Here is a 23,802-nt window from a genome sequence, read left to right on the forward strand (position 1 = left end):
ATCACAGAAGACCAATTGATTGAGAAAACCCTCAATACCTTCCCCGTCTATGCTATGAGGTCCTCTGACTTATTCCGGACTCATGTAAATGCAAGACGGATCACAAGTTTCCAACAGCTTATTGCAGCTATGGCCACTGCTGAAAGACATGGCAATGAACTTGTGAAAAGAGAAATTGATAGGCTTCAAGATAGCTATCAAGAGCATCGTCCTATGGCTAGAGAAAGTCGCCATCGACGTCATGATCCATACGATCGAAATGCTCAAGAAGGTAATCGCTCAAGGCGACGATCCCACGACCGTAGGAGGCGTGATTTTGAGGGAAATAGGGTTGGAAACCATGGAGCCAACGTTGGCTATGGGCACCACTTTCCAACGCCACCAGTCCTAGGGACTATGCATATTGCGCCAATGCGCCTCAATCAAGGGAGAATCCTCTTTATGGTGTCTATTTCTGATATGGAACGTCTGATCAATGGACCTGAATTTGCAATGTACCTACGAAGGTAGTCGCATCATGGTGATCAAGACTTCGAGTTCACAAAGACTTTAAATCTGGCGATGAAGACAAAATGCCGCAGATTTTTATTTATAGTCTTTTATTTTTCCAAGAATTATGTCATGGCAATTATGCCTTAAATCAATAAAATGACTTATTGTATTAACTCTTTCCCTCTAGGCGTACTCAAGAGTACTTGTGATGTCTAGGCAAGGTTTGATCTGAGAGAACGGTTTTAAAAGTGAGCAACGCTCCACCAAAATCTCGCCTTACCTTACCTGGTCACAACTAAATTGAAATTACCGAACGGATAGAGTGACTACGATTTGTCTACGATTTGATTTTTATATTGGATTAGATTATGGTCACGAAACTTTGGTGTCATCATTGGATATTATTAATAAAGTATCGATTTATTTTATCTCATGTCGTAGACATGTTTTTCGAACTTTATTATTTTAAAGATATAAGAGCCAATGGTTTTCATGCGGAAACGCATTGTGAGAATGGACAAGAGTTCCTTTGCATCACCTCTAATGACTACGGAAATAAACGAGTATTAGAGAAACTTATGTGTCGATCTAGTGGGTTGTATGCAACCACTATTCGAATCATTGAATCCAACCATGTCATGAGAGATGATTTATGGGATTCCGACACATATAGGCTTTGGCACGACCGTTTGGGACACCCAGGTCGTGACATGATAATCCGTATCTTAAAGACTTAACACGGACATCCCTTTTTCAGAACGTAAAGAAGTCAAACTCGGTTTTTGGACACCGAAGGAGCCCCTGCGCCTCACGGCTCCGTTCACCCCAAAATCCGGCCATCTTTGGCCGACGCCGCCATCCCCCTGCGGCCTCAGGGTGGCATTGACGCCACCAAGGCTCCTTTGCCTCCAATTTTTACTTCTAAGGTCCATTGTGACTTCATGGCTCAACCAAAATCCTCATTGGTTGTTTCCAAAGCCCATCATTCGTTCTGCAAAGCCTGCTCTTTAGCAAAGTTAGGATCGAGACCATCCTATGCAAAGGACACCAAAGAAAATATACCATTCTTGCAAAGAATCCAAGGTGATATTTGTGGACCTATTCAACCACCATGCGGACCATTTAGATATTTTTTGGTGTTGGTTGATGCATCGACACGCTGGTCACATGTCATGCTATTGTCCACAAGGAACGCTGCATTTGCTAAACTCCTAGCACAAATAATTAAGTTACGGGCTCACCACCCTGATCATCCCATTAAGTCTATAAGATTAGACAATGCTGGGGAGTTTACATCAAAGACTTTTGATGATTATTGCATGTCCATTGGGATTAATGTTGAACATCCTGTTCCTCATGTTCATACCCAAAATGGTCTCGCAGAAGCCACCATTAAACGACTACAAATGGTTGCTCGAGCATTGGTGATGCGCACCAATCTCCCTATTTCTGCTTGGGGCTATGCAATATTGCATGCAGCTGTGCTTATTTCGTCTGAGGACCACTGCCACTCAACCCTTCTCTGCGTCCCAGATGGTTACTGGGTATGAGCCTGATGTCTCACACTTACGCATATTTGGGTGTGCAGTCTATGTGCCTATTGCGCCGCCACAGCGCACCAAAATGGGTCCTCAAAGACGATTAGGCCTTTATGTTGGATATGATTCTCCAACGATTATCCGCTACATAGAACCCTTGACAGGCGATCTCTTTACCGCTAGATTTGCGGATTGTCACTTCGATGAGACAGTCTTCCCGTCGTTAGGGGGAGATAAGAACATCAATGTTCAACAGGAACGACAGGAATTGTCGTGGTCTGTCCCCACTCTGTCTCATCTTGATCCCCGAACCACACAGTCAGAAATTGAAGTGCGGAGAATTCTCGATCTTCAGAACGTAGCAGATTCGATGCCTGATGCGTTTTCTGATATCGCTAAAGTGACGAGATCACACATACCTGCTGCAAACGTGCCTGCAAGGATTGATGTCCCTAAAAGTAGAGGACATGACGCCAACTCAAGAATGCATGAGCATGGCGCCAACGTCCCATCTCTCAATAATGGTGACGTTGTGGCTAGGCCCACGGCTCCCGCCAAGAAACGCGGGAGGCCCATAGGTTCGATGGATTCTCGCCCAAGAAAGAAAGCGAGTTCGGCACAAAATAATCCACTAATCATCGATGTAAATAATCCATCTCATGAGAATATTCCGGATTATGGTTATGTCCAAGAGACATCATTGGGGGATGCTCCAATGTCAGAACCAACTCCAGAGAATAGAGAGATCTCCATAAATTACACTAGTGTACATGAGATGATGGATAGAAATTCTATGGCGATTGATGATGCATTTGCATATCATATTGCAAAAGGAATTATAGAATATGATGATATCGAACCTCGCTCTGTTGAAGAATGTCAACGAAGAGCGGATTGGCCTAAATGGAAAGATGCGATCCAGGTTAAATTGGATTCACTAACAAAGAGACAAGTATTTGGGCCTGTAACGCAGACACCCCCAAATGTAAAGCCTGTTGGCCATAAATGGGTCTTTGTTAGAAAGCGTAATGAGAAAAATGAGGTTGTTAGATACAAAGCCCGCCTTGTGGCGCAAGGTTTCTCACAACGCCCTGGAATTGACTACGAGGAGACATATTCTCCCGTAACGGACGTTATAACGTTCCGCTACCTTGTCAGTTTGGTAGTTTCCGAAAAACTTGACATGCAGCTTATGGATGTGGTTACAGCATATCTCTATGGGGATCTAGATTCAGAGATATATATGAAGGTTCCAGATGGACTTCAATTACCCAAATCAAGTGGCTCTAAACCACGGAGCGCGTTTTCAATAAGATTAAAACGCTCACTATATGGATTAAAACAATCCGGACGGATGTGGTATAACCGTCTAAGTGACTACTTGATTGGGAAGGGATATATTAACAATGAAATATGCCCATGCGTGTTCATTAAAAGAACAAGTTCCGGATTTGCAATCGTAGCAGTTTATGTCGATGACATGAACCTAATTGGAACTCTAGATGAGTTGAAGGAAACTGCTAAATACTTGAAATCCGAATTTGAGATGAAAGATCTTGGGAAAACACGGTTTTGTCTCGGTTTAGAACTCGAGCACCGTAGTGATGGAATCTTGATCCATCAGTCTGCATATACTCAGAAAATCCTAAGGCGCTTTAATGAAGATAAAGCAAAGCCTACGAGTACTCCCATGATCGGCCGTAGTCTTGAGCCCGGAAAAGATCCGTTTCGTCCAAGGGATGAGGACGAAGAACCATTAGAGGCCGAGGTTCCCTATTTGAGTGCAATAGGCGCATTATTGTACTTAGCTCAATTCACAAGACCGGATATCTCATTCGCAGTGAACTTGTTAGCTCGACATAGCTCTGCGCCAACACGCCGCCATTGGATTGGTATAAAGACAATCTTTCGATACCTAAGAGGTACGATTGATATGGGCCTATTCTATCCCTACAGAGAGAAAAGGAATGACGGAAAATTGGGATTGGACCCCAAAAGCCAAAACGCCCCCGTCCATGGAATGGCCGCCGGCCATGTTGCCGCCGCCGGCGCCGCCACCGCTCATGGTGGCCGGCGTTCTCCTATCTCCCTCCATCAAAACGACAATGATGTCTTGATGGGTTTTGCTGATGCAGGGTACCTCTCTGACCCTCACAAAGGCCGCTCCCAAACTGGTTATGTCTTTACCATGGGAAGCACTGCGATATCTTGGAGGTCTACAAAACAGATCCTTGTTGCTACTTCCTCAAATCATGCAGAGATTATTGCTCTACATGAAGCTGTACGTGAATGTGTATGGCTAAGGTCTGTAATTCGACACATTCAAGGAAGTTGTGGTTTGAAGTCTACCACAAATGAACCTACATGCATTTATGAGGATAATGCAGCTTGTATTGAACAAATGAAGTTAGGTTTCATCAAGGGCGACAACACCAAGCATATATCGCCTAAGTTCTTTTATAATCAGCAACAACAATCACTTCTAAAGATTGAAGTGAATCAAATCCGATCAGAGGATACTGTAGCGGACTTATTCACTAAGTCGCTACCTAAATCCACCTTCGAGAAACATGTGAAGAGCATCGGATTGAGAAAGTTATCCGAACTCCCACGATTGTAGCAATCAGGGGGAGATATCGACATCAGGGGGAGTTATGATGTCTACATGTTCGATCTCGAAAAGAGAAGGACGTGTTGTGCTCTTTTTATCCTTCGACCAGGGTTATTTTTGTCCCACAGGGTTTTTGTTACCTGGCAAGGTTTTTAACGAGGCAACGGATGAAGCGTCACCACCAAGTTTGAAGCGGCACAAGGGGGAGTGTTGAAGGAATATCGATTTAGTGTGCCTTATCAAACTAGGAGTAGCAATAGGAGAGAAGGTTCTAGATTTCCCAATCCTACACGGATTGGTATTCCTTGTAACATTAGAACTAGCACTTTGTAATCCCTATATATAGGGCTCCTATTCTCAATAATAAGACACAATTCTCTCATCAATTCTCTCAATACACATATCCTTAAACACAATAATAGATATCAGTGTCCTCATTCAGTGTTGCCTTGTAGTTGTTAGTGAAAAAAACAGACTCACAATGCACAATTTGCTTCGTGACATGGGTGTCAGGAAGTATACCCAAACACCCTGAAAAATGTAGTGAGTGTGGCGTCAGGAAGATGTACTAGATGTCAATATATCTGTAAGTACTTCCCACCCAAGACAAGCATATGCATCCCATATCCAATACTAAAGATAAGTTGCAAATTTCATTTATGCAAAAGCATATAGCGCTCCATCACATTTCAATGCTCCACATCATTATTATTGTACAGAATCCAGTCGGCGTTCATGACTCTTCAACATGAGCATAAATCAGTTTTCACATGCAAACAAGATTTTCTTACTTATTGCCTTCTGTTAACAAGGAACTAAAAAGATTAAAGCGCTTGCTCTAAATCTGCAAAGATCTCCGAAAAAGAGTTTCCGAACAAAACCATTTACAACGATGAAACTGAAATGTCTCCAACTCAACTATGTAGAGCTGATTGGAGACTATGACCATCTTTCTAAACATTTGTGATGGCTCTGCTGGCATGGATTCTCTCTAAACTTCATAGGAATTGATTTTCTTCCTCAAGGAAACCTGGTTTCTATGGACCTGCAGTACAGCAATCCCGTACAAGTTTGGGAGCATCCCAGGGTAGATTAAGCTGAACCGAACTTTTGAATTGTTTCTTTCTTATCTTTTTGAATTTTGATTTTCGTTTTCTATTGGTCTTGTTTAACAGGTGCTCGAGAAGTTGAAGATTCTTGATCTCAGTCATTCACATTACCCGACACAATCACCAGACTTTTTAAAACTCCCAAATCTTGAGTTTTTGATCATGAAAAGCTGCAAGAGTTTGTCAGATATGCACCAGTATTGCCGATGGTAAAAGACTTGCTTTGGTAAAACCTTAAAGACTGCAAAATGCTCAAGGACCTTCCAAAGGATTTCTATGAGTTGAGAGATATTGAAACTCTCGTTCCTTCTGGCTGTTCAAGATTTGAGAATTTTGTCAAGGACAGAAGGGAGATGACATCACTGAAAACTATTGTTGTAAGTGGCACAGCCAAAAGTCGAGTACCACCCTATATGGGAAGATTGAAAAACCTGAACTACTCATTGGAAAGCAGTAATGTTCATTACCTTCCAGAACCCGGTGGCCTTTCCCACCTTGAACGTCCATGTTTCTGTAATTGCACAAACCTTCCTGCAAGTGGAGATTTACCAACTAGGTCGAAGGACTTGGAATCAGATCACTGCACTGCACTTGCAATAATTCCAAATTCAAACTCTCTCTCTCTCTCTCTCTCTCTGACTTGGAATCAGATCACTACACTGCACTAGCAATAATTCCAAATTCAAACTCTCTCCCCCCCCCCCCCCCCCCCCCTCTCCCTCCCTCCCTCCTGCAACAGGAGACGGTGGGAAATGATTTTCCAAAGCAGTTCTCGTATTGATATTGTATCTGCTTAATATGATATAAGGATTGACTGCAACGGGAGATGGTGGCATTTGTTTGCGGGGAAATTATTTTCCAAAGGAAGTTCACATATGTCAGAGAAAGTGACCAAGTCTTTTTCCAAGTGCCTCAAACTAATTTACAAGCTTTCACTGTCTGCGTAGTTTTTTCTTCTTGTTTTGACGAGGGCCTGTCTCCAAGTGGTATATCCATTTTTGTTACAAGTTATACCAAGCTCATTAGCTTTGTTGTCAAGCCAACCACTACAACAAATTTGGGTTTATACAACGAATTGATATGCAAGGATTGATAAATTCTTTGCAATAGGTTGTATTATACAAAGAATACCATAGTTCCTTGCATTTAGTTTGCATAACATGTAAGGAAAACATGAATTCCTTGCATTTGGTCTACCAAATTGAAAAACATGTAAAACTCCTTGTATATACTTTTCATTTCCTTGCATACGATTGAGCAGGGTCTTTGCCGCTCCATTCATTTAATCTATTTCTCTCTCCATCTTTTATTCACTTACTCTCTCTCTCTCTCTCTCTCTCTCTCTCTCTCTCTCTCTCAAGCGCAGATCCAATAACACACCACACACCCAAATCTGAATCTCGCCTCTTCCATCCGTTTTCGTCATCTCCTTCTCCTTTACAGGCTCAAATCCCGCTCCATTGCCTCTTAATCCCAAGCCCAGAACAGATGCTTCTCTCCTATATCTTGAATCGGTTTCTTTTCTTCGATTTGGATTTGGGTTTTGTTGGGTTCTTTGATTTCGGTCTATGATAACACCCACCTCCTTTTTCTCTCCGGGTTTCTGTTTTGATGTGGGTATTGTTAATTTGTTCAATTTTTCCTGTAATAGCAGGCCTTGCTTCCTAATCTGGGTCTTTACTATCCTCTACTCACTCTTGGTATGACATCTCTCTTTCAGCATTTTTGGGTTTTCTTCTGTAATCTTTTTCTTTATCATGTTAATTTGTGATTTAGGTAGTATCTCTTTTTACAGTTAGGTAATATGCCATTCTACTGTTGTTTCTTGAATCCCAGTCTCGCACAGGTCATTATCGATAATTTCCTCCCTTATAATCTCACTCAATTTTTTTCTTTCCCATTAGCAAAACAATACATGGTCTTGCTGGATGTTCAAGCAGGTTAGTAGAAAGACTTGGCCCCCTTTATTTTCTTTTTGATTTGTATTGCAGATAAGGCTAGTAGAAAGACTTGCTTTAACAACCCGATGTGGCCTGGTACGCAGTACTTGGATGCATCTATACATCCACTTCTTTTCATGTTTGCATTAGTAGTTTCTTTATATACTTCGCAACACTTATTTCAGTTTTACTGTGCAGTCTTTAAGCTTGCTTTTGCTATGCTTGACGTATTACTCAAACTTGTGGAATCATCATAAGTTCAGCTAGAGTTGAGATAAACTTTGAACTGTTAGTTTTTTTGATTGGAGCACATGTTATTAATTTAGCTATTATTCAATGTTTATTAGAGAAGTATTCTTGTAGGTTCGATCTTCAATCATCTTTATTTGCTTGCAGGTGATGGATTTTGTTATTCCCAATAGGTCTTGCAAAGCTTTTCTGGACTTGCTGGAGACACAATTGTTAGAGTGACTACTGTGACTTAATTCGATTAAGTATTTTCCTCAATTGTCATTGTGGGCGGAGCTGTATAATAGGTCTTGATTGTATATTTACACACTCAAATGTAATTGTCATAGTTTAAGCTTTGGGGGGCAGATTCAGTGATGAATAAGGAGCTCAATTGATTGTTATATACATATCTCCATTGCTTTATCACCAATTAATAAGACGTGACCGAATATATGTGCAGAGATGATCCTAACACTCCTCCAAACTCTTTTCCCGTGTGACCTTCATTGTCGTCTTCACGTTCTCCTCTCCAGTCAACAATGGCAGACGACGATGTCAACGACATTGATATGGGGTTGTCTCTGAGTGCCTCATAGTTATCAATACTTCATAAAATTGTGATGAGGCGGAAGGCCAGTTATTGAGGTAAGAATTTATTACTTTTATGGTATATTTTTATCTGTGTTGGTTTTGAGTAAAAGGTTGCTGAAGAAATAGTTGAACAATGAACATGTAGGTGCAGAGGAAGATATTCATCTGACCTCATTTTTTTAAAGAGAATAGCTTGTTTTATTGATCAATGGTTATTTCAGGACGGTGCTTATATTTGGCACTTTTGTATTCAGGTCATTATATTCAGCACTGCCCTACAAATGGTGATCCAAATTATGACATCAAAAGAGTGAAACCACCCACTGGCATTCCCAAGTCCATGGTGATAGCAACCCCAGATGGCTCATATGCACTGCCGAGTGGTGCAGTAGCTGTATTGAGGCCGAATGAGTAAGCTTATTTTGTGGTCTAAAGGTTCATACTTTTTATGCTTGACTGCCTGTGTAATCAGTTGCTGGTATGAAAACTTACTATAATAATTGATATATGATCACAGGGCTGCTTTTGAGAAAGAGATCGAAGGTTTACCGTCTACGCGTTCTGTTGGTGATTTACCACCTGAGCTACACTGCCCCTTGTGCAAGGAAGTGATGAAAGATGCTGTTTTAACGAGCAAGTGTTGCTTTAAGAGTTTTTGTGATAAGTGTAAGTTATAGTGCAACTTTCATTGCCTCGCTTGAGGTTAGGTTTTCCCTTTTTAATGGAAGAACTTCAACTTTTCTCACAAAAAAAATATTTGTCGTTACCCTCATCTGGCTCATTCTAGCATTTAAAGCATCTAATTGTTTTTTGCTTCTTTATTTATCATATCAGTTTCGTTTGGATTTACTCTAGCTCACATTTATAATCAGGTATCAGGAATTACATTGCCTCAAAGTCAGTGTGTGTCTGTGGGGCTACAAATACACTTGCAGATGATCTACTGCCAAATAAGACTCTCAGGGATACCATCAATTGAATCTTGCAGTCTGTTAACAGTAGCATTGATAACGCTGGGAGTGCTTTCCAAGTTCAAGGTTTGTGCTTGACTTATAGGAGTTGGATGGATGTATATTGTTTTTCAAATAGAGAGCTGTTGTGGTTATTTAATGGTTTTTTGTTTGTATATTTCAGGAAAGAAAAGGAAAAAGAAGAAAGTTTGCATGCCTTCAAACAGTATGACTTCTTCTCTCTTTTTTGTAAACAGCTTGGTTTTGTGTCCTATTGAATCTCTCTTACCGTATAAATTGGGAATTAAGCATTTTCATCCTTGCGCTTTTTTCATTGCAGGCTAGCATAAGACATCATGGTATATGACGAAGTATGAAAGTGCTAGAATCTTGGGTACTCGTGCTGTGCAGATTAGCTATTTTCAAACTGTAGGTTGTTTATATATATATATATATATAATTTTTTTTTTCTGAGTGAAAATGTTAGTTACCCATTAAAAGTTTTAATGTTTTGATGAGCAGTATGAATACTCCTGTGATGGTTGAGTTGGAAGGAGAGACTGATCCACTTGAGGTATGCCTCTCATAGAGCTATGCTGGATTGAATGCCTTGATTATTTAGTCTAGAGTCTGATAATATGCGTCATAGCTTGTATAGGCATTATTACCTCATTCCCAAAACCTATTTGCAGCTAGAATGATCATGTTTTGAATGCCAGAGTTGTAATTATCAAGGTTACAAATTACCATGGCATATGCAAAACTAGCTTGCATACTCTTTGGTTATTGTTTTGCTCTGGTACTTCTTTAATAGTTTGTGTCAGAAAAAGAAATATTTTGGATGCCTATTTGTGTTTGCATAACGTGAGAGAAACTGTGTGCAGCGAGTATGTGTATTGTACTTCCAGCATCTCATTGTACATGGTAAAATGTGTAATACATAAATCATGACTAACGTAATACATATAGCAACTTCAGTCTTAAGACTCTAGAAGTTAGAGTATAAACGTCTAAGGTTTTGCTTACTTAGAAAAGGGATATTTAGTTATTTCAAAGGCACTCTTCTTTATGAATTGAATTTGTGATTAGTGCTAATAGACTGCTGGCATCTGCAGGTGGTCACTCATTGCAGGGAGACTTCCAGGGCACTGAAATCAAGAAACACTTGGACCTATGTGCTATTTATCTTGATTTTGTTAATCTTGTTATAGATTAGTGTAGCCTCAATTTTTGATGTACAAATGAACTAATTGTTTTTGATTCAAGGAATAAAAGAAAAGAGTGTGGAATGACATTTGGGGTATATTTCTATTATTCAGTTTTATTTTTTTTTTAATTTTTAATACTAAAATGCAAGGAATGATATGCAAGGAATTCTCCTTGTATATCAGTTAACCATAGTTAACCCAAGGTATTTAATTCCTTGCATTTGAGATGAACAATTCCTTGCATTTGTGAACTCAAATGCAAGGAATTTTCAAGTTGTTGTATTTGGTCTTTTGCAAGGGCCTCTTTGCAAGGACCCAAATGCAAGGAATATTCCTTGCATTTGGGTTAATGGAAGGAATTTCCAGTTTTTTACAAGGAAAAAATTCCTTGCAAAAAGTCATTTTTCTTGTAGTGAACTCATCTCACTGAAATAACTTCACATGAAGTTATTTGGCGAGTAAATTTGTTGAATGATGAGTTCAATTTGGAAGGTGATGACTTTGTGGAGGTTGAAGTTGCAATTGGATCTAGTTTCAGAGTGAAGAAAACTGGGTTCAGTCTTGTATGGGATCCCAAACTTATTAGTGAAAATACCATTGTGTGTGAGCCTATCCCATACGAATATTTTCCAAGTGATTCTGGTAATCAGGCAGGACCAAGACATGAGTCATCTGATCAGCACTTTGAGTAATATCACATACAGCAGCAAGCTTTTTGCCGCATAGTTTGTTCTCATCTTTGTTTGTTGTGTTTATAATTCTTCCCCCAATAGTTTAATTCCAGTATCGAAATGAGTACAGATAAGAGAAAAAGCAGCTGAAAGTTAAGGTAGAAATTCAAGCAATAATTGAGTTATATCTCAAAATCAGAGAAGCTGCAGGGAAACTGGTGATCAAGTACTGCAAAGTATTTATATTCCAGTCAGATCCTGAAAATATCTATATTCCGGATGGATATAGGTGCTGTTTGTTGACTATTTTACTTGTGCAATTTCTCTGTGTTTGCTAGGAAAACGGAATTGAGAAGAGAAGCAAACGCAGAGTTTGGAATTTTGTATTTTGATGTGTATGGTCTGTAGAAAAGTAGAAAACAAAATGGGAATGTATAACTAATTTCAAGGTCAATCCATGGCTTGTCTGCGTTGGAACTTCAATGAAGGATCTTTGTTATGTGGATCCAGCTCCTCTAAAGTGAGGAGTCTATGAATTTACTTCAATTTCATAAAATTTTGACTCTCCACATGATCTAAGTGGGAAAAAACCCTAAGAGGAATTGTAGTTGGAGAGGGGTTCTAACAGGGAAAATTTATTATATGATCCCGGATTAGGGTGGTTTTATTCATACATTCTAAATTAGTATCTGTTTTTTAACTTTAATTTTCAATTTCATTTTTGTCCCTTAAAAAACTGAGAATATTTATATTCTTTGAAAAGAAAAAAGTTCCGGCTTCTCCTCCACCATAGATGGTGATGGTGTAGTCCTTTTATGAAAAGTGGAGATCTAAGTTGTTTATCATATATGATTTTTTATTAATCAAACTGGATTGGTGATGCTTCCACGGGATGTATTATATGAATTCTATCTTTGGATCAAATTTCATGATGTTCTGTTTTCATATATGATTTGTTAGGCGGAAGGTTGAAACTTTTTTTTTTTTTTTTGGTCAGAACGCAAGGTTGAAGCTTGAAATGACTATTATATTATGTAATTGGCTGAAGCTTGATCCGACTTGCTAAGAATCTACATAGATGGGTAAGAGAACGGATGAAGCCTCTTTCTTTCTTTCTTTTTTGTTTTTTTTGGGACAATGAGAATAAGCCATATGGATTTGAAAATGCTCCTTCTTTCTTTTTTGTAAAAGGGCAAAATTGGACTTCAAAAAAAACAAAAAACTTTCCAAAAGCCGAGGTTCATCTCCAGGATTATAATAAACGTGGTGGTTCAGGTTGATATCATTGGTTTATATGACATGCACTTAATCTTAATTGGTTCAGTTTTTTTTTTTCTTTCTTCTATCACCTCTTGCAATGGTTTCCATTAAATTCGAGTAATATTATTGGTCCAGACCACCGTATGACACTGCCACATTGTCCGGGACTATTTTATAGGCAGATTTGAGGTTTTGAATAACGAATAAAGTCAAGTTAAGCTATCATTAAAACTACTGAAAATAACAAACAATGTCAAGTTAAGCTATGTAAATGATAAAATTTTGATATTTTGGTATGAAATTGAAAACACCCCATAATTAGGAAACTAAAATGTAATTAATCATTTTTCTACTTTTTCTAGAGCTAAAGGCATCTCCCTTCCTTTTGATGATAGGATACTTGGAATTTAACTGCATAAAAGGCTGGGTGGCTGTTAAGTTTAATCCCTCCTTTCCTACGAGTCACTTCTTGGAAATGACCAAGGAAAACGGAGTCTGAAATTGCCAAGAATAATAGTCCTTGGTTCCGGTGTCCATCTCTACGCATTACGAGAAAAGAAAAGGTCGGTTCGTGGAAACCAACATGGGGCCATGAACAAGAACTGGAGAAAAAAAGGTCGCTGTCACTGTTGTCTGTTTTTGTTGTTGATGCGTCCGAACAAGAAATCAAACCGTTTACTTGACCTGACCTGAGCTTGCTGTTAGAATTTGTGGTTTCAGAGCCACAAATTCTGACAGTGGTATCAGAGCCACAAATTCTAACCGGAGCTATCAATTATCAGAAACTCCTCTGTTCTAATACAAAACACCTCCTCTGTTTTTAACTACTCTACCATCTCCTCTTTTTCAAACTATACTCTTTCTACCAGACTCTTGCTCCTAAAACTGAAGTCCTAAACCCATTGTCCTATCCCACTACTTCTAAAGCTTCCACACCAAATTACAAAAGTGGTATCAAAGCGACAAATTCTAACACTTGCTCTTCTTACCGATTGTCCATCTTCATTTCTCAAATCTAAACCACTGCATCCATAGCCCTTTACTCCAATGAAGGCATCGTCATCATCCTCATCGCTTCCATCGGGGACACCATCCTCAAGGCCACCGGAGTTCCCTGACTACACGTACGACGTGTTCTTGAGCTTCAGAGGTGAAGACACACGGAGGACCTTCACGGACCACCTGTACGCGGCACTAGTTCGTGCCGGAGTCAGGACGTTTAGGGATGCCGAGGGACTAAGAAGGGGAGAAAACATAGCGGAGGATTTGGTGGAGATAATCCAAGGGTGTAGGATCTCACTCATCGTCTTCTCAGAAAATTACGCGGATTCGAGTTGGTGTCTCGAGGAGCTGGTGCAGATCATGGAGTGTAGAAAAACACAAAGGCAACGGGTTTTCCCAATATTCTATCATGTCGATCCTTCACATGTCAGAAACCAGACCGGTATCTTTGCTCATGCGTTTGAGAGACATGAAGCCACAGTACATCAAGGTAGAGATAAGATAGCAAGGTGGAGAGCTGCTCTTAGAGGAGCGGCGAATTTGGCTGGCTTCGATATTGCTGATAGGTAATACTCTTCTTTTTTCCTTTTTTTATATATTATATATATATATATATATATATATATATATATATATATTTCTTTTTGCCTTTTTATTTGATTTTATATATATATTTTACTTCCTATCTTTTCAGTTTGGTCCTTCTTTTCTCCTTTAAACTTTAGTCAATGTGGTGATTTCTTTATACTTCTTAGTTCTGCTTCTGAATCTAATTGACAGGCATGAAGCAGAGTTTATCAATAGCATTGTTGACGAGATATGCAGACAGCTGACCACCCCATACTTGAATTTAGCTGTCCATCCAGTTGGAATAGATTCTCGTGTTAAAGATATTGGTGAATATTTACGTTTTAGATTAGATAATGCTGTTTACATGGTTGGAATTTGGGGTATGGGTGGAATCGGCAAAACAACAGTTGCCAAAGCCATCTATAACAAATTTTATCATGACTTTGACAGTAGAAGTTTCCTAGCAGATGTTAGGGAAACAGCAAAGGACCTAAGTGGTAAGATTGCACTGCAAGAAAGACTTCTTTCTGATGTCTTAAAACCAACCATGATAAGGGTGGGTGATGTTTCCAAAGGCATCAATGTGATCAGAGAACGACTTAGAAGCAAAAAGGTACTTGTCATCGTTGACAATGTCGATCGTCTGGAACAATTGAATGCATTGGCAATAAGCCGTGATTCCTTTGGTCTGGGAAGTATAATTATTATAACAACAAGAGATCGACATTTGTTACAACAAGTGAGAGCGGATAAAATACATCTGACACAAGAAATGAATGAAGAAGAAGCTCTTGAACTCTTCAGTTGGCATGCCTTTCAAAATTATTCTCCTAAGGAAGACTATATCGAACTCTCAAGAAGAGTGGTTACTTACTGTGGAGGTTTACCGCTGGCTCTTGAAGTTTTAGGGTCTTTCCTCTTTGGAAGGAGCATAGGAGATTGGAATAGCACGCTGAAGAAATTGGAAAAAATTCCTGATGGCACAATTCAGTCAAAGCTCAGAATAAGCTTTGATGCACTTGAGGAGAGGCAGAGGCACATATTCCTCCACATATGTTGTTTCTTCATTGGAATGGACAAAAACCATGTCATAAAAATACTCAAGGGCTGTAGTTTTTCTCCAGAAATAGAAATCAGTGTCCTCTCTGAACGTTGCCTCGTAACTGTTAATGAAAAAGACAAGCTAATGATGCATGATTTGCTTCGAGACATGGGCAGAGAAATTGTTCGTGAAGAATCCCCGAACCACCCTGAAAGACGTAGTAGATTGTGGCGTCAGGAAGATGTAATAGAAGTTATGAAAGATAAATCTGTAAGTACTCCCAGCCCAATCAAGACAAGCATGGGCATCCTATTCCTATCTCTAATACTAATTAATAGTGAAGAAGTAGTGCTTAATTACGCAAAGCCATCCTATCTCTAATTCTAATAGTACTGCTTCATTAATTTCATATTCTAGTGTCCGTAATCCAGTCATTTCATTGTGACATTGTGGTAGTAAGAAAGTTAAAATGCATTCATGGCTCTTCCGCACGCCTGTAGATAAATCATATTCTCACATGCGAATAATCCTTTTTTTATTAATTTAGTGCCTTCTGTTAACAGGGAACTGAAGAGACTGAAGGACTCGCTCTAAACTTGCAAAGATCTGATAACATGAGTTTCAGTACAGAAGCATTTAGAAAAATGAAGAGATTGAAATTGCTCCATCTCAACTATGTACAACTCACAGGAGACTGCAACGAGTTCTCGAAAAAGTTAAGATGGCTCTGCCTGCGAGGATTCTCTCGACAAGTCATACGAAATGAGTTTCTTAATGAACCACACCTGGTTTCTATCGACCTGCGGTACAGCAATCTCGTACGAGTTTGGGAGAATTCCAGGGTACATTAAGAAACTTTCAAACATCTTCCCTCTGGTTTAATATATTACATCACGCTCTGATTTTCTTCTTTTTGGATTTTGATATTTCATTTTCTTTTGGTGTTGTCTAACAGCGGCTTGGGAAATTGGAGATACTTAATCTCAGTCATTCACATTACCTAAGACAATCACCAGACTTTTCGCAACTCCCAAATCTACAGTATGTGATCCTTAAAGACTGTGTGAGTTTGCCAAAGATTGACAAGTCCATTGGACTTCTTTCTCGACTTGTCTTGCTAAATCTTAAAGGCTGCACAATGCTTAAGAACCTTCCGGAGGATTTTTACAAGTTGCTCTCTCTTAGGACTCTTGTTCTTTCTGGCTGTTCGAGATTTGAGAATTTGAGCAAGGATATCGGAAATATGATTTCATTGAGAACTCTTGTTATATTTGGTACAGGCATAAGTAAAATACCATCCTCTGTAGATTGCCTTCGGAACCTGGACTTTTCATCTCGACAAGGCCTGAGTGGACTAGAACGATGTGATCAGACATCAAGCCCTTGGCTGAGTTTGTGGCGGTTTTTATACAAATTTCGTTTGTGGTTTTTAAAATTTGCTATTTTGGTTGTTCAGTATTTGGTATTGTCCATATTGAAGCCCAGTAGCTCCACCCGAAGTACTCCCCACTCCCGACTCCAGAACTCGACTACGGCCTATTCGAACTCGAGAATCGTCTCTCCTCCTCTCGGCTTCTGCGGCTCTGCCCTTCTCCACTTCTCTCAGAGATCAAGTCGTATCTACTTCTCTGACTTTCCCTCTTCAATTTGGGGCAATGAATTCAATGTAAGTTCAATTTTGTTTAATTGAATCAATCCAATCTGCGGCAATTTATAGGGTTAAGGATTGATGTGAAATTCAATTTCGTATGTTGTAGTGGATTGAAGATTTCGTGGAATGAAGAGGGATAGCTGCTGCTGTGCTATCCACAACCATGGTAACTCTCATTCTCTCTCTCTCTGTTTCGACTGAAATGGTGAATACTGAATACTTAGTTGAAGAGAAAGATTCGTGTTGCAGTTTTTGGTATCTATCTAATGCTTGACTGATTGCACAATTCAATAAAAGTGTTGACTGTAGGATATTGTACTACTATTATGCTTCCAGAAATCATTTTCACAAGAATAAGGCTGATATGCTTGTCCTTTGTTTTTTTTTCTTGTTCAATAGATTTATGACTTTAACCAGGATTTCTGGGGATATTGGTCTTTCTTAGTTTGCTACAACCTTCTATGAGAAACTGCTGTATTTTATAATTAAGGTGCTGTTTTGAATTCGATCCGGAAATGAGTCTTTTATCTTATTAAGTTGAGGCATTGAGTTATTCTTTGAAGAACTAAAAGATCCTATCTAAAATGAACTAAAAACAAGCCATTCAAATTTGAACTGAACTGCTGCATTATATGCTTAGATGCTTAGATCAGTCAAAATACTACAAGGTGGGAACGAGAATTGGAACTGAACTGGAACACCGAACACAAAGTGAATGATTTTTAAATTTATAAATCTCTCTCGCACCTTCGAGTGTATATATATATATATATATATATATATTTTTTTTTTTTAAAAGAAATCCAAGCCTGCCCAAGGTTTCAATCCGGATCCGCCATTGGGAGCGAATCAAATTAAATGAGACTTTAAAATTACCAGATACTAGCCTCAGTCTCTTAGAAAAATTACAACTCTCTCATCCATTTCTTCTCGTGATATCCTACGCGACAGATCTCGCCGACTCATCTCACTCTCAAATTTCAGCTCAAACGGTGACTACTCACCACGCCATTCAAAACTCAGTAAGTTCATCAATCATGGTTCTCCTGGTACATTTTGTTTTTGAGATTTCAATTTTTAATTTTTTTTTTTTGCAGATTAATTAGTTTTTCATTGTGTGCCTTTTTTTTTAGGAATATCAACAATAGATCATTTCATTTGTGGGTTTGATTTTCATCTTATAAATAGGTGAGTATGTGGGTTCTTTCATGTAAAAGAAATTTTCAATTTCCAGCAAATTTTGTAACTTTTTCTAGTGTTGAAGTGTACATTTGATTAGAATTTTTTTAGATTTGGGAATTCTGTGAATTTATTCAACAAAATTTGCTGCACCAAGAGGAAATTGATTCCAGGCTGATCCAATACAAATCATTTTCTTCTTGTTATTCTTCCGGTTTTGTTCGAGTGAGGAGTGAGGGAAAGGGAGTTATAGGTGTGAGGGATTGGGAAGAATGCATACCAAGTTTTTCCCAAAACCCCATTTTCCAATGATTTCCTACTCTGCAGCTCTTTCCCTAACTGTTCCTGTTTAATTAGTTACTTCCATGATCATTTTCAATTAAACTCTTGTTTGTTGATCTTATGTCTTGTTTAGCCTAGTAGGAGCATCACGTTTTCCAAGTTTTTGAAAGAGTATTTCTTTTGAAGCCCTGAACTTTAAAATAGCCTTGCTAGAATCTGAACCAGTTATTAGTTGAGAATTAGCCTCTGCTTATATAACCTCCCTATCAAAACCATTGTTGTACCTATATAAGAACAATCGGTATTGTATACTTATTTATAACTATAAGTGTGTTTTTGATGCAGCTTCAGCTTCAATTATGAAATAGAAATTGAGGCATAGATCTGGGGAGTATTAGCTCTGGAATAACTATGTCTTATAAAGTATTAGTTTTGTAATAATTAGATAATGACAGGCTGTATGTTGAGACATTAAACTTTATTTGAGATCACTCTGTTTAAATTTGATTGTGTCGTAAAATAAATGCAACGTAAATCATAAAATAAATGCTAGGCTTGTTTATTTCCTTCGCGCTGTACTGCTTTCTTTAACCCAAATCGATTTCTACACTTCTTTCATTCTCGTAGTATTAATTGCTAGCTTCTTATCACTTGTTAGGTCTTTGTTTGGTACCAATTTGGTTGTTCATGACCTAGTTGCTCTTCGAGCATTGTGCAATAATGCTTTGATCAGCTGTGAAAGTATGTAAGTTGCTACCTTTCTACATTCTTTATTGTTCTTATTTTCTACGAGTAGAAATATTGGTATTTTTGCGGCCATAAGTGTTGAGAAGTTATGTCCTTTTGTTTTTTGTGGGGGGTTAAATATAGTAGAAATCTTGATCCTTTCTCTGTGGGGTGTTTTTTTGAGGTACTTTATGTGTATCTTCTATTTACATCGACTTTGAGGTGAACATTTGTTAAGGTATTTGATTCCCTGTACAATTTAGATGAGTCTGGCCGAGTCTCCAGTACACTCTTCTAGCAGTGATGACTTTTCCGAGTCGCTTGAGAGAGAACTAGAGAAAGGTTCTTCAGAGTCATCACCATAGGAAGAAGATGAAGAAGATAAAGAAGCTGATGGTGATGGTGATGGCAGTGATGTTGAAAGCAGTGTGGAGATTTTCTTTGTTTTGTGTTTAATGCAGTAGGAGTTTCTATTAGATACTACAATTTGTGTAAAACTATAAGTCAAAGTTCTATTTGAAGTGATTTAGATATGATTTGTGACTTGCATTGCAGGATAAAAAGGCGTAAGGGAGATAATTTGGAAAGCGTAGAGGAAACTAATGGGTCGGCCTCACACGGACTTCCAGAACAAAAGTCAGGTAACATATTGATATCTTTTGGATTCTGTTGTGTTTTGTTTTATAACCCCAAACACTGGAGGACTTCTTGATACCGTTCAAAGTGTTCTGAACTGTCTCAGATGACACATACATAAGACCAACTTACTTAGTAAGTGAGCTTTTGTTCAAAGACTTACTACAGTGCTCCTATTCTCTCATTTTTGTTATGTGTATCTACCTAGTGGTCTATTTTACTGTCTATTAAAAATTGGTGAAAGCTGAAAAGTTAAGTGCAGTTATTGTGGGCTGTATATAAACAGATGTATAACAGATGTTCGAATATGAATCAAGTTTATTGGTTGTTTGTCTAAAGACTTGATGAACTGCTTTGATGTTGGCCATGTTTGTTTTGATGAAAAATGTTGTTTGGTAGATTTTTGAAACTTACACTTTAGAACATTTTTATTTTCACTATGCTTCAGTTAAGATGATGAAAAAGTTTTACAGTATTTCATAACAATGCCAGGGGAAAAAAAAAACAAGGAAATGCTCATTTTCTGGCAAAAGTGTTCCGGAGGATACGTCTTTCCTGTTTAAGAAAACATAAAAGTTTTTCCAATTGGGAAATTTTTCCACTAGTAATTTTTTCTCTCTAAGAGACAAGCAGATTATTTGGGAAAAGTGAATGTACCATGTATTCAGGTATTAGTGTGCGATTCAACCCCCACAGAAATGAGTGTGTTTGGTTGTGTGTGTGTGTGTGTGAGTGGCTGAGAAATCTAGAGAGTACATGTCTAATAACCATCAAGTTTTGATTGCTTTGGACACAGGATATTATAACTAATAAACATCCAAGTTTTAAATTGCTTTGAACCCAGGATATTATTTCAAATATGATCTTTTCTCCACCTCAAAGAATATAGTTACTCTTCTCCTATTTTTGAACTTTTCTTGCAATTATGTGCAGAAGCATCTGCAACGGAGGATATGTGTGCACATCCTGGGTCATTTGGAGATATGTGTTTTCTTTGTGGCCAGAGGTTGATTGAGCAGTCTGGTGTGACATTTGGGTACATACACAAGGTACTGCCCTGGATGACCAGTTGAAATTTGAAATGTTTGAATGCTTTGGTTTACTGGAAGTATACATGCATGTGGTTTTCCATAATTTAGTCTGTACAGCACTATTCTTTCACATTAGCTGTCACCTGTAATTCATGATTTACTGAAGCCCTCATGCAAAAAATAAACTTACTGTTTGGAAACAATCATAACCATTGCATGCATTCATTATTTGTCGCAGTCAGGTCTGACTTGTTAAGTTGTTATTCGTTTACTAATTGCCTGATGCATTTATAAATTTACTATAGAAATAGATACCTATCCAGCATGTATCCATTTTCATATATTGTAGCTTTATTTTGCATTATTAGATATAGGATGTTATACAGTGTGAAACATTTTCTTGTGCAGGGATTGAGACTTAATAATGATGAAATCGACCGGTTACGCAACACAGACATTAAGTAATCGCTAAATAATAAGAAACTTTATTTGGTACTGGATCTTGATCATACACTGCTAAATTCCACCCAGCTGAATCATATGACGGCCGAAGAAGAATATTTGATGAGCCCACCAGATTCTCTGCCAGGTATTATATGTAGTCTTTTGAAGTTTTTCTTCTCCTGTAGCATCTTTAGTGCTTCATTTTCAGTGTTTACACATATCTCGGTTGCTTCGGTGCATGCTTGTATATTTACCCCAAGGATTATTGACTTGAATCTTTTGATTTTGCTTGCAATATGATACTTTCAGATGAGTTGAAAGGCAGCCTGTTCAGACTGGACTTTATGCGTATGATGACCAAGTTAAGGCCCTTCATTAGGACATTTTTGAAGGAAGCCAGTGAAATGTTTGAAATGTACGTGTACACTATGGGTGATCGAGCCTAGGCATTGGAAACGGCCAAGTTGCTTGATCCCAAAAAAGAGTACTTTGGTGATAGGGTGATATCACGCGATGATGGTACCCTAAAACATCAAAAGGGTCTAGATATTGTACTTATTGGGCAAGAAAGTGCTGTTTTGATACCGTATGATACAGAAAATGTAAGTTTTTCCTTGTTAATACTGCAAATTTTAAAGTGCATTCATAACCAGTTAACCTTCTTACAGGGAAGCCAATTTTTGTGGTTTAAACAAAATTTCCTTTGAAGAACTTTGTTTGAAATTGTCAGAATAGCATCTTCCACCCATGGGTTGCCCAGCTAGTCATATTACCTCGTTGAAATAACTTAACTTCTTAAAGTTATAACAATATATATTTTCAAAAAAGAAATGTTTAGAAAATAAACTTTTTATGATAGATTTTATGTTTGGATACAGTCACAAATTAATGATCTCTGCATGTTTTATCTTAAACAATTCTTTCTCGAGCCGTATGATAGAATATGTTAAAATGAATTTTATACAAGTAAATTATGTTTTGGATACACTAGCTATCATTTTAATGATGTGTGAATTTGTTAATCTTCTGATAGGTTCTCGATGTTTCTATCTGTTATTGTAGGCATGGATAAAGCACAAGGACAATCTAATTTTGATGGAAAGATATCATTTCTTTAGATTTAATTGTTCCCAATTTGGGTTCACTTGTGAGTCTCTTTTAGAGTTGAAGAGTGATGAGAGTGAGCCTGAAGGAGCTCTTGCAAATGTTCTTGACCTTCTTAAGCGAATCCACAAGATTTTCTTCTACGTAAGTACATCTTGCTGTCTCTATTGATTAAAGTATGTGGTGTTGTTGTGTACTAATCCATTTTTGGTGAACTATCTTGTAGGAATTGGGAGGCAATCTTATAGATAGAGATGTAAGGCAGGTGAATATTGCGTTGACTAAAACTTCACCTCTTTCCTTTCTTTCTTATGTTTGATATATATTATTGGGGAGCTTTGCCTCTACTACTTTCAGTTCTGACAATGATATTAATAGGATATCGGTATTCTTGTAGGTTCTGAAAACTGTTAGGAAGGAAGTCTTGAAGGGGTGCAAAGTTGTGTTCAGCCGTTTAATTCCTTCAAAAGTCCTGGCTGATAATCATCACCTGTGGAAGATGGCGGAGCAGCTGGGAGCCATATGTTCAACCGAAGTGGATTCATCAGTGACCCATGTTGTTGCATTAGATGCAGGAACAGAAAAGTCTCACTGGGCATTAAATCAGAAAAAGTTTTTGGTCCATCCTCTGTTGCTTGAAGCAGCAAATTATATGTGGCGAAAGCAACCTGAAGACAAGTTTCCTGTCACTGAACGAAATCGAAAACCTAAACCCAGTGATTTGCTATTTTTTGGATATGACTAACCCTGTTCTTGTTGTGGATAAGTTGAGGTACAAAATTCGGCGGTAGATCTTTTCTCACAAATGTGAGTTTTGATGCTGATTCAAAACTAGAGCACCAGAGAGCAGCTGCTTTTACTCTGAATTTGTATATACACAGCCCGATTTGTCTGACAAGAAGAGAAGATATGTTAAGGCAGTAGGAGGATATGGTGGTATGCACATTTTTAGCTACTTTGCTTCTCAGCAGCTTCTGATATGTGGTTATTACAGCTCTTGTAGTTCTAACAGTTCACTGACTCATGTCTATTGATTGTACAAGAATTACTGAATCAGTAGCAACATCGTTTTGCTATCATAATATTGATTAGAATAGTATTTTCTTCAATTTAATGGCTGGCTAGTAATATATCCCCTGCCACAAGCAACTTTAGATTTACTTGGTCAATGATTTAGGCCAAAATTACAGGGTAGGTAACTTGGGACTGAAATAATCACATTTGAAGGAGAAAAATGTCCTAAAATAATTGAGCTGGTTGAAATTGTGATTACGAAAAAACTACCATTGATTAAAAAAAAAAAGAAAAAAAAAAGTTTTTACAAAGACTGTTATGAACCTTTCCTTGTAAAGCTTAGGTTAGATTTTTACAGCTTCTTAAGGTTTTGGATTAGATTGTTGTAAACAAATTGGATTAGTGTAGATGGATAGAAATCACAGAATATCCTTTAACCCAGCCCTTAACCTCGTCGACTTTGGAAGCAACATGATACCAAAGAGCCAGAGATAGAGAAACTCCAATCGAAATGAAATTG

The 23,802-nt window shown here is 38.2% G+C and overlaps 2 protein-coding genes and 1 pseudogene across 8 annotated transcripts in view; all 3 read left to right on the forward strand.

Annotated features, from left to right (window-relative positions):
- The window catches only part of LOC112176908 (alpha-glucan water dikinase 2), a 94,255-nt gene extending 84,705 nt beyond the window's left edge, over positions 1 to 9,550 (forward strand). The window contains exons 8-12 of one of the 2 annotated variants that reach the window (XR_005803220.1): positions 8,087 to 8,226; positions 8,382 to 8,566; positions 8,767 to 8,923; positions 9,030 to 9,178; positions 9,385 to 9,550. The gene's annotated coding sequence lies outside the window, so the exon portion shown is untranslated. Of the gene's footprint in view, positions 1 to 7,741; positions 7,761 to 8,086; positions 8,227 to 8,381; positions 8,567 to 8,766; positions 8,924 to 9,029; positions 9,179 to 9,384 lie in introns of those variants that run through there. The other variant, XR_005803222.1, reaches the window with a different exon arrangement.
- A 3,769-nt stretch (positions 9,551 to 13,319) lies between these two features.
- LOC112178865 (disease resistance protein RUN1) lies at positions 13,320 to 19,073 on the forward strand. 6 transcript variants are annotated; one of them, XR_005803211.1, is made up of 8 exons: positions 13,321 to 14,169; positions 14,384 to 15,485; positions 15,779 to 16,057; positions 16,171 to 16,881; positions 16,973 to 17,032; positions 17,818 to 17,888; positions 18,000 to 18,054; positions 18,986 to 19,073. XR_005803211.1 is itself a non-coding variant. In XM_024317116.2 (6 exons), the coding sequence occupies exons 1-5, from the start codon at positions 13,649 to 13,651 to the stop codon at positions 16,994 to 16,996; spliced, it is 2,637 nt and encodes an 878-aa protein (XP_024172884.1). In that variant the 5' UTR covers positions 13,321 to 13,648; the 3' UTR covers positions 16,997 to 17,032; positions 17,818 to 17,889. The 6 variants fall into 6 exon arrangements, 4 of the variants coding, with proteins under 4 accessions (XP_040366644.1, XP_024172884.1, XP_024172885.1 ...); XR_005803212.1 differs by lacking the exon at positions 18,000 to 18,054; XM_024317116.2 differs by lacking the exons at positions 18,000 to 18,054; positions 18,986 to 19,073 and having other exon boundaries at positions 17,818 to 17,889.
- Positions 19,074 to 19,944: 871 nt separating this feature from the next.
- On the forward strand, positions 19,945 to 23,382 carry LOC112178866 (annotated as a pseudogene).
- Positions 23,383 to 23,802: the final 420 nt, after the last annotated feature.

The sequence above is a fragment of the Rosa chinensis genome, chromosome 7 (assembly GCF_002994745.2).
Source record: "Rosa chinensis cultivar Old Blush chromosome 7, RchiOBHm-V2, whole genome shotgun sequence".
In the NCBI taxonomy this organism is placed as follows: Eukaryota; Viridiplantae; Streptophyta; class Magnoliopsida; order Rosales; family Rosaceae; genus Rosa; species Rosa chinensis.